The sequence below is a fragment of the Narcine bancroftii genome, chromosome 3, assembly GCF_036971445.1.
Source record: "Narcine bancroftii isolate sNarBan1 chromosome 3, sNarBan1.hap1, whole genome shotgun sequence".
Taxonomy (NCBI): domain Eukaryota; kingdom Metazoa; phylum Chordata; class Chondrichthyes; order Torpediniformes; family Narcinidae; genus Narcine; species Narcine bancroftii.
In genome coordinates this window covers 202864383-202875980 of record NC_091471.1, presented here as the reverse complement: position 1 = coordinate 202875980, position 11598 = coordinate 202864383, and the positions used below count along the sequence as shown (strand labels likewise).

The 11598-nt window shown below is 37.5% G+C and overlaps 1 protein-coding gene across 3 annotated transcripts in view; it reads right to left on the bottom strand.

The window, feature by feature from the left end:
• Positions 1 to 200: 200 nt before the first annotated feature.
• abce1 (ATP-binding cassette, sub-family E (OABP), member 1) overlaps positions 201 to 11598 on the bottom strand; it is a 66278-nt gene continuing 54880 nt past the window's right edge. For all 3 annotated transcript variants that reach the window (XM_069926311.1, XM_069926310.1, XM_069926312.1), the window contains exons 12-18: positions 9048 to 9107; positions 8902 to 8960; positions 6181 to 6291; positions 3942 to 4084; positions 2996 to 3118; positions 2213 to 2324; positions 201 to 1627 (exon numbers count right to left, since the gene is read on the bottom strand). In XM_069926311.1, coding sequence (XP_069782412.1) covers positions 1580 to 1627; positions 2213 to 2324; positions 2996 to 3118; positions 3942 to 4084; positions 6181 to 6291; positions 8902 to 8960; positions 9048 to 9107 — 656 coding nt within the window. In that variant the 3' untranslated portion in view covers positions 201 to 1579. The remainder of the gene's footprint in view (positions 1628 to 2212; positions 2325 to 2995; positions 3119 to 3941; positions 4085 to 6180; positions 6292 to 8901; positions 8961 to 9047; positions 9108 to 11598) is intronic.

Sequence of the window (11598 nt, the reverse complement as noted above, 5' to 3'; positions counted from 1 at the left end):
TAAATAAACTTATTGTCAGCAGTAAACTTGCTAACCATGCCATTCAGTTCCCACGTGAGGGGGTAGTAGAATAGGGATTGGATGCTGTTTATCAGGTATCCACAAAAGTAAAACTCACTGAAGTTCAAGATACCAATCATTCAATCTTGATAGTAAACTCTTCAATAATAAGTCTTTACAAAAAGAGTCCATCCCAAATGTAAATTCATTAACTGGAAAACAAAGTTAACATTTTAATTATTATCAAGTTACACACCTATGTATATTGTGGAGATGTCAACAGTACGAACCATTTTGACACCAAAATGAATTGGCCCAGAACATTTCGATGTAAAAATTCTTGTTTCTTCAATATTTCATAAGTATTATTCAAATACTTCAAATGATTCTTGACACATTGATGGTTAATGAACTATCACGAGACTCTGGGATAAACATGGCCATTTGAGAACAAATATTCCTCCTTTTGTTTCACGCATAACCTCCAACTTGTAAGGAGGTCTGGAGACATTATGCTGCACTGTTCTGAAGGGAAGATTCCGATCAATTCAATATTCAACCATTCCATTGGAATTAGAATAGCAAACTAATTTTCATTCTCTTTCCAATCACTCCTCCCTACTAGAGCAGAACCCTGAAGAAATACCGTCAATAGAACTGTGCATTAGACATCCAGGTGTTGTTCTGGATGTACAGAAAGCCAGGACACACTAGCAGTTATTTCTTCCAGTTTTTGTTACAAATTTATAGTCATTAATTTGCACTGTTAACCGCATACATATATGCACATAGGTCAGCGTTACATTTTTACCATTTTCATGCACTTGTATTGCCCAATAAAGTAATGATTTGACCCTAATATACTCTTGATTTCCCCAATCCAAGAGGGGAAGGTACTGCGGGTTTCCCAATTCTCCAATCACAGACAATATGGCCTAATGATAACGAAATACAGAATGGCTAAGGATCAAAGAAAGGATTTCCTCTGCACTGGAGCACACAATTCAAATAATGATTTAACAATTTTATTACATATACCTTGAGAAGAAATATTCCTTTGGAACTGAAGGTCCTGTCACTCTGTAGTTCATTCTATATATTGCATTGTCCAATCTATCAAAAGGACCAGGAAACACCATTTTTTAAAAATATGATTTAATATTGTTAAAAGGATATTTTGAAATAGATCTTCCCAAAATTCAATTATTGCCAAAGAAACTAATGCAAAAATAAAAGCAGAATTGATGTTTCAACAATTTAAATCTACCACTCTGTGGTCTCCTTTGATTGTGGATGGTTTTCTTTGTTTCTTTAGGACTCTTTTCTCCCTTGCACACCTTCAACTGTTTTATTTTATAGCCATGAATAATTGTAGATCTGATAAAACCACAATTATCAATTAACTACAATTTTTCAATGGGGGAAATTAACAATTTAATTTTTATTAAAGAACTGCTCTGTAGATGTTGCTTGAACAGTGAAAGATGGAACCTGTCAGTTTTCATTCCAAATGTCTTTTTTTTTGTACTGTATTGAATATGACAAATGGATTTACATGATGGTTCTTAAAAGTGTAAGCTCAGTCATCCAAGAAAAAATAATTTCCACTCTTCTTTTGCTCCACATCCTATAAAAGATAAAAGGAAAAATCTCATGGATCAGTTTTCCAAAACATTTTCCAAATGACAAATGATAAAGCTTCATCCTTCTCTCCCGACCACAACCAATTAAAAGAAAGAGAAAACAAACCTGTCTGCTGAATCTACTTGTGAAAGAACCATAGTTACTCACCCCTCTAATGTCAAACTTATCTTGCCTCTTGGGAAAGACAGCTTAGTCTCTATACATTACTCAGATCATGAAAACAATTCATTGTGGGAGATATGCATGTGATGCCATTCCAATTATTTAATGCAAGCTAAACTATTAACACATCTCTGAACTGAAGAAATGGAACACAAGACTTCCTGCGAACTTCGCAAAAACAGGAAATCTTGTATCATAACTTGAATCCCGTGCATTATCTTGTATAGTCAATCATTTGCACCAGTCTTAAAATAAAGCATGCCTTTCATCGTCTACATATACCATCAAGGAACTTGATGAATCTTAAAACTTTCTGTAGAGGAATTGTAAATCACAGAAACTACTCATGAAAAAGCACAAAGACTATCATTCCTGCTATTGTTGTTAATACACAATTTATACTCACCTTGATAGAGTTCATCTTATTAATCCTTGGTCTATAATTATTTGGGTCTCTTCGGAATGTGATTTCCAGCTGTGACAAGAATTTATTCATTCCAGCAAGCAGAGTCTGTGGGCTGAAATTGTTCAATGCAATATTAAGCAAACAAAACAAACATCTCTATTCAATCAGATAACAATTTTAGTATTATTTTATATTGTTATATTCATTCCCAAATAAATCTAATTCCCACATAAAAAAAGGATTGAGAAAAACTATATTTTTGCCTTTTAAAAATTATGGACAAAATGTTGATCAATGTTATACACTACTGCATAGTTGCTACAGATTGCCAACTTAAAAGTTTTATTTAAAAAAATGTAGAGATCAAACTGAGCAAAATAAAATCTCATAAAAGAGGAAAATAAAATCTAATTTTGTTCACTCAATTCAATTTCTTGAATCATTTGGGATTTGCAAAATTATATTTATTGGCAAGTTATTCAAAGCAAGATTTCAGTACACTACAAACTTGTTTGTAAAAGTGACACATTATTCACCACAATATTGTTATAAATGAAAGCCGTGGAACTACTCAAAATTAGGTTTAAATGGCTGAAGGATATCTCAATATTACTCAATGTTTATCCCCCGACATCGACCACACTGCACTTTGAAGCTCAGATTCCCTGGATTCATGAAAGCCAATGTTTTGTTAGTTAGTGAGCAGAATGCAATGCAATCCTTACCGTGGCTTGACTGCCAGAATACCTGAAAATAATCATTTTCCCAAGTAATAAAACTTACGGATTAGCTGTTGTATTTTTAGATGGTTCTCCATCAAACACTATCACACGGTCAGCCAAATAGGTGGCCATTATAAAATCATGTTCTACCACAAAGGCAGTCTTCTTGGCATGGAGAATGAACCTAAAAAAAAGTGTAAAAAAAAAAATTCTAAATTAGTAAACAAGATATCATGACATTGGTGGCCATTTCGACCCAAGAAGTCCATGATGGCTCGTAGAACAATTACCTCCAGTTTTCTCTGTAACCTCTTCTCACATTCTCAACAATCTCCATCACCAAGATACAATCATTCACTGAAACGAGGGCCAATTTGCAGCAAGAGTAGGAATTTTATTTTACTTTCTTCGGTTTAATATGTTTTTAATAATTTGCAAGTCATTTTGTTTTCAGGAATCTTTATCGGAAATAATTTTAAATAACATGTTTCCAAGTTTCTCTGATGGCAGATTTTTGGAACTCTTCAATTCCTTGACAGCTTTGGGAAAAGAAAACTAGCATCTGCAAACCTTAATTATGACTTGTATTTTTTGTCATATTTACCATGAAAAGTCAGATTTAGCCTCACAGAACCACACCAGAAATGGCCTCCTCAATATTAAAACAATTATTTGATACCCCTATTTTGAATCTAACCTGTTATTTTTTTTTCTTGGATCTCGCTGGTTTTTGGCTCTTTATAGAGACTACATTACAAAATCTCGTCAAAAGTCCAAATACAACATCTTCATCAACCCTCCCTGGTTCACCAAGGGCCAATATGAGATGACATAAAGACTTTGCTAATAGAAATTACATTCCTTCAAGATCATGCTGTTCTTTATTGGTCAGCATCAGACGACAGTGCAATTTTATGTGCCAAAGTTGTTAATTAGTTTTGAAAGTACAATGAATTGAGTCAAGGTAACATTTAAATAATTCAACAACTCTCCTCAAAAATACATACCGCTTAATCACTCTTCCAGCCATCAGACGCTGTTCAGAATCTAGGTACGCCGAAGGTTCATCAATCAGGTAGACGTCAGCTGGCTTACCCAAGCAAAGAGCCAATGCCACGCGTTGCAATTCACCTCCAGACAGATTCTGAACCTGTTTAAGATACACGTTGATTGTAAAATTTAAGTTAAAGGAAATACATTTTCCAGAAATCCATTAGACAAAATCTAATGAAATGGATTCACAAGTGAAATTCTCTCAGCGATAGCACAACAGTGTTATATGACACTGCAAATGATGTTGGACAAACATTTACACAATTGGTAATACCAGAATGTGCCAAAGTGTCAATACCTTATTGCTCTCACTAGGTGGAAATTCACTGATCTGCCTCTAATACTGACAAATGTTTGAGCAAAATGGCATCACTCATTTAAGTGACCCAAATATCATTCTTTGTTGACAAATTCATTTTCATACACTGTACAAATACATCAATTCTTGTTTGCTGCAGCCAAACAGGTACTTGTAAAGAATTGATTCATCATTCTCTATCTGCTTGCAAGACAACTTACACAGGACACTGATACCTGAATTGGATTGGATAGTCACATCCTTCACAAAGCATACCAAAAAATTGTGATAAGGCCAGCTGAAATTGTTCACCTGCTTAACTTCACAGCAGGGTGAATCTGCCTTGATTAATTCACAAAATATCCTAAGATGGTCAACAAAGATGGGTTATCTTATTTCACATAAACCTGGTTGGTAACTCTTCTCCATCATCTCAGCTGTTCGTTAACAAAACAAAGCTGACAAAATAGTTTCCCCTGATTTATTAGCTAATTCTTGTTCTCTGTTCAAACAAATAACAAGTGACTAATAATAGTAACCAAAAGGAATTTTTGATTAATCAAACTTAAATTTTAGCAGAAAACAGCTTTGAAACAGTACACATTCAACAACAGAAACTGTTTTGACAATAAATTAAATCACCTGCACTGCTTTTAATACCCCTGCTTAATTCATCAATATCAAAACTTAAATTTTCTGTCAACATGGAATCAACAACTATTTGGGGAAAAAGTCAAGCTACATTTTTAAACTTCATTCCACCCCTGTAATGGTTCCACCCTCAACCCCAACAGATTTAATGACTTTTAATACATCAATTAGATAATAATGCACTCAAAGAATTACAACCTCAGTTCATTCAGCCTTTGCTCACAATTTATAAACAATCAACTCTTACAACAAATATGCTTAATATAGCAAATGTTACCTTAAATACTTTCTGTACACATAAAAGCCAGAACAACCCTGAAATAATGTTAATTCCCAGTTAAAATAACATTCTTGATCTAACTCCATCAGCCATAAATTCTAATTCAATCAGAGTTTAGCTGCTTGCACCTGATCCACATTTAAGCCCTACTCAATGATTACCACTCCCACCCATCAACTTGCTCTGGTTTATAGTTTTTAAACAATTCCATATTTTGAATTACATTTCTCATTTTTGAACTATAATTTCTGTTACATCTTCCAGTTGGCATACTTTCTGGTTTGGATTCCTTGTCTTAACCACTGGTCATTCTTCAATATTTTATTTAGAGTTCAACTTTAAGTTTATTATCATCTGACTGCACAAGTACAACTTGACAGAAATGTTCTCCCATCCTCGGTGTGAAACATGCAGACATACAACCATACATAACACAGATACAGGCAAACAATATACTCGCAGGACAAATATACATATACAAAAATATATAACTAAATAGTTTTGTAAATATTAAATGTCTTGCATGGTCAGGGTGAGCAGTTCCTTTGGTTCTTCAGTATTCACACTGCCTATGGGAAAAAGCCATTTCTCAGACTAGTGGTGCTGGGTCTGATACTCCTGTATTTCCTTTCTGATGGGAAAGGTTGTGGGGTTCATTCAGGAACTTAATGGCTGAAGGGAAGAAACTATCTTTAAGCCTGTTGGTGCGTGTCTTCACACTCTTGAGCCTTTTCACAATAGAGCATATCCAAGCACAGGCTTCTTGGTACATTGCCTGTCTTTTCCTTTGGCGGCGGCGCATTTTTCCTTTGGCGGTGCATTTTTCAACCACTGAATAGTAATAAGCAGTAGGTGCAATAGGCAGCTTTACTCCAAGTAGCATAGACATTTCCTTCAAATATATTTAATATTAATAATATCCAGGTATTACACAAGATATCATTTAAAAATGTTAAAGAAGTACCTCTTGATCAATGATGCTTTCAATTTGAAGTGGTTTCATTACATCAGTTACAAACTGTGGATGAGTGTAGGCATCTCTGATCTTTTCATGAAGTAGTTGACGAACAGTTCCCTGTTAAGTCAAAATGCTTTTACTTAAAAAAAATTCCAACCAAAGATATATTCCCAATAGCTTAATACAATGCATATGATTAAAATTTTGTAACAAGATGAATAAATCTAAATTTTTTTTACATATATTTTCTCATGACACATAGAAGTATTTTGTGGGACTGTACATAAAAGTTCAATTTAGATTTGATCAAGGCAAACAATAGTGGTGGTTCAAGGTGGCAATGCAGATGTAGATGTTGAAATACACAGACAGGATAAACACCATATTTAACTCTTTTCCACTTCAGTTTCAAATCCTCTAACTAATTAAAATCCTGAACAATGAACTGGGTAATTTTCATAACGTCAGGACTTTCTCAGTGACAACATTGACCTAATTTGCCTACTGCAGCAATAGGTTTACAGCAGATGCCATCTCACTGGCTCCACACAAAACCTTGAAACACCTGGTCAGCAAAGATGCATACGTCAGAATGCTTTTTATTGACTAGTTCAGCATTAAACACAAAACTGATCAGCAAACTCCAAAACCTAGCACTTAATAACCCACTGTGCAATTGGATCCTGGATTTCCTAATCTCTGAACCCCTATCAGTGAGGATTGATAAGAATATCTCCCCCACAATCTCCATCAGAATTGGAACACCACAGGGCTACCTACGTACTCAGCTCCCTGCTCTACTCGCTTTACCTCTGACTGTGTGGCTTGGTATGACAAAAACATCATCCACAAATTTCCTAATGATACCACTCTAGTGGGTTATATAAAAAGGGGCAATGAGTCAGCCTGCAGAAGGGAGATTGAAAACGTGGTTGAATGGTGCACGAACAACCTCGCACTCAATGTCTCCAAAACCAAGGAGTTGATTGTGGATGTTAAGAAGGGAAAACTAGAGGTGTATGATCCAGTGATCACTGGGGGGAAATCAGAGATGGAAAGGGTGAGAACATTTAAATTTCTGGGAATCATTATCTTGCAAGGACCTTTCCTGGACTCAATACACTAATGTCATCGTAAAGAAAGCACGTCAGTGCCTCTACTTTGTTAGAGTTTGCAGAGAGGGTTGGTATGACATTGAAAATCTTGACAAACTTCTCTTGATGTGTAGTGGAAAGTGTCCTGACTGGCTGCATCATGGCCTGGTATGGGGAACAGTCCTGCAAAAAAAAATAGTAGGTAGAGCCCAGTACATCACAGGCAAAAGTCTCCCAACCATTGGAAAAATCTACACGGAATACCATTGTTGGAGAGTAGCAGCAATACCAAGGATCCACCCAACCCCAGAACGTGCTGCCATCAGAAAAGAGGTGTAGGTGCTACGAGACTCAAACTGTCAGGTTTAGTACTAGTTTGAACCTCTCTACCATCAGACTCCTAAACAGCAAAACTCAGAGGCTCACAAGGACATAATTTATTTTGTATATATATATTTTTTCTGTATTGCCCAGCCTGTTTACATTTCTTTCTTTCTTCAGATTTCTCTCTTTTGAATTTGTATTTTTTTCAATAGTAGATTTTTGCATCACTGATAAGTAAAATACTGCCTGCTCCACAGGAAAAAGAATCTCAGGGTTGGATGTGATATATGTACACTGACAATACCATATTTTTATGCCTATAACACATGCGTTATATGCGTATTTTACAAACCAGGTATCCTCCGCGCGTTATGTGCATATGTGCGCTATACAAGAATATTTTTACATGCTGAAACAACACGCACAATTAATAGTGGCCATGTGAAAGTCAAACTGGCGATTTAGTAGGTGAGGGAATATAATAGCAGCATTGAAAGAACGCACACAATTAATAGCAGCTGTGGGAAAGATGCACTGGCAATTTATTGCGAGAGTGGGAATAGTGGCATTGAAAAAATGCACACAATTAATAGTGGCCATGGGAAAGACATACTGGCCGTTTATAGCAAGTGTGGCAATATTATAGTGAGTATGAGAATAATAGCGGCAATGAAAGAATGCTCACAATTTATAGTGGTTGTGGGAAAGATGCAATTTATAGTGAGCGTGGGAACGTTATAGTGAGCACAAGAATGGAACATTGCAATGAAAGAACACAGCAGGCGTGGGAAATTTTGATTTTAGGGAATATCTCTGTACTGAATTCCATGGTATTCCGATAAATAGGACATTCTGGCTAGGGCACTGTACCTTATCAATGTTAATTGCCCAGATCTGTCCCCGAGGGAGGAAATTAATATATCAAGTGCCTCTGATTTGAGCCGCCATAAGAATTAATCCCAAAGCTTGTTAATGTGTTGTCCCAGGATATCTATACAATGGGTCATTGACACCTCTGGGGGGGGAAGTTGACTGGGTGTTAATTGTGGAAGATTAACCGTGGCAGATAGTATGTAGTTTGTCTCATTTAAATGAAAATTCCTTTTGCCAGTCAGAATTCAGAATGCCACACCCACACTATTTATGTGTCCTTGTACGAAATTTTTTTTACTCTATTTATGATTTTCTGTGAGTTGTGTGTGTGCACCTGTTAGATGGTGAAAATACGGTAAGTATGACTTTGAACTTTCCACTCTTCAGTAATTCTTTTCAAACAGTCTAAAGGTCCAAGAAAAATGGTGCTGCTTACTTGAGATTTAGGGCTGATCTTCTGTGGCTTGTAGCTAACATTTAGAATAGGCACTGCACCTATTGAAATATTTAACATATTAGTTCAGAACTATCACCAAGGTTTATATGATAACCATTTCCTTCAATTGTACGACAGAGCATTACCTCCTTCATCCGGCTTCAATCTTCCAGCCAACATTCGGATGAATGTCGTTTTTCCTGTACCTATCAAAAGAGCAAAACAACTATTACACTCTCCCTAATCACAGACTTGTATTTTCTGACAAGCTATCAGTTCAACTGATCAATAATTTTATGGCTTTCTTTTTAAAAAAAAATTATATAATTGTTTGCATCATTACAGGAAAAAAATGAATAAAACATCAAATATCCATAGCCAGTGATACAAAAAAAAGTACTTTTATATATTTTCTCCCCATTCCCCCCCACCCAAAAATAAGAAAAGGAAAGAAACACCTACCATTTAATATTTTCAATAATATTAGCATAGACAATCATTAATTGTTATTAAAAATTACTAATTAAGAGTGGATAAGATAGAAGAGGTGGACGGAAAATTATCCATAAAATCCATATATGGTTTCTAAATACTATAAACATTTTCAACTCTATTCCTTAAACTATATGTAATTTTATCCAAAGGTATACAATTTCACATCTCATTATTACCATCTACTTAACACTTCTCTATCTTTCCATGATTCCGCTATACATTTCTTTGCAGATGCTAATGCAATAATTAAAAAAAAATTTCTTGGTATTTGTCCAATATCAATTTTATATTCTTGGATCCTTTGGTGATTCTTTCTTCTTAAACAGCGAGCAACACATGCAACTTTCTGAACAATTTCCAAACTTAAGTAACTCTGGGAGAAATACCTAGGATAGATACAGTAAAGTTCTGATTATCTGGCATTCAACTATTTAGAACTCTTGATAGTTCAGTAGCTGGATCAGTAATTCATTCAGAATGAACTGGGAGTTCCAAATGCAAGCAGACATATGGCCAGTGTCAGGATGTACACTGTGGACCAGATGCACAGCAACCATACTGTGATGTTTACCTATCTCGGCTGCACCATTTCATCAGATGCAAGGATCGACAACGAGATAGACAACAGACTCTCCAAGGCAAATAGTGCCTTTGGAAGACTACACAAAAGAGTCTGGAAAAACAACCAACTGAAAAACCTCACAGAGATAAGCGTATACAGAGCTGTTGTCATACCCACACTCCTGTTCGGCTCCGAATCATGGGTCCTCTACCGGCATCACCTACGGCTCCTAGAACGCTTCCACCAGTGTTGTCTCCACTCCATCCTCAAAATTCATTGGAGCGATTTCATCCCTAACATCGAAGTACTCGAGATGGCAGAGGCCGACAGCATCGAGTCCACGCTGCTGAAGATCCAGCTGCGCTGGGTGGGTCACGTCTCCAGAATGAAGGACCATCGCTTTCCCAAGATCGTGTTATATGGCGAGCTCTCCACTGGCCACCGTGACAGAGGTGCACCAAAGAAGAGGTACAAGGACTGCCTAAAGAAATCACTTGGTGCCTGCCACATTGACCACCACCAGTGGGCTGATATCGCTTCAAACCGCGCATCTTGGCGCCTCACAGTTCGGCGGGCAGCAACCTCCTTTGAAGAAGACCGCAGAGCCCACCTCACTGACAAAAGGCAAAGGAGGAAAAACCCAACACCCAACCCCAACCAACCAATTTTCCCCTGCAACCGCTGCAATCGTGTCTGCCTGTCCCACATCGGACTTGTCAGCCACAATCGAGCCTGCAGCTGACGTGGACTTTTACCCCCTCCATAAATCTTCGTCCGCGAAGCCAAGCCAAAAATAAAAAAAAAAATACTGTGATGTAGTGGATCAGAATGGTGGCCAGTAGCCTTGCTTGCCCTAGCTTTCTAAGGAAACGTAGTTTTTGTCACGCCTTCCTAACAAGTGAGGAAGTGCTTTGTGTTCAGGATAGGTCACTTCTTTAAAGTGGAATATGAACTTGGTGCTCTCTATTATCAAGTTATTAATGCGTAGTAGAGGTTGGTCATTCCTGGTCCTGAAATCCACAACCATCTCCTTTGTCTAGTCCACGTTGAGACACAGGTTGTTATTTTCACACCATTTCACAAGATTTTCCACCTCTTCTCTGTAGTGCAACTCAACGTTGTTGCTGATGAGGGCAACTCTTCTTTGTCTTCTTTCTTCTTTGGCTTGGCTTCGCGGACGAAGATTTATGGAGGGGGTAAAAAGTCCACGTCAGCTGCAGGCTCGTTTGTGGCTGACAAGTCCGATGCGGGACAGGCAGACACGATTGCAGCGGTTGCAGGGGAAAATTGGTTGGTTGGGGTTGGGTGTTGGGTTTTTCCTCCTTTGCCTTTTGTCAGTGAGGTGGGCTCTGCGGTCTTCTTCAAAGGAGGTTGCTGCCCGCCAAACTGTGAGGCGACAAGATGCACGGTTTGAGGCGTTATCAGCCCACTGGCGGTGGTCAATGTGGCAGGCACCAAGAGATTTCTTTAGGCAGTCCTTGTACCTTTTCTTTGGTGCACCTCTGTCACGGTGGCCAGTGGAGAGCTCGCCATATAACACGATCTTGGGAAGGCGATGGTCCTCCATTCTGGAGACGTGACCCATCCAGCGCAGCTGGATCTTCAGCAGCGTGGACTCGATGCTGTCGACCTCTGCCATC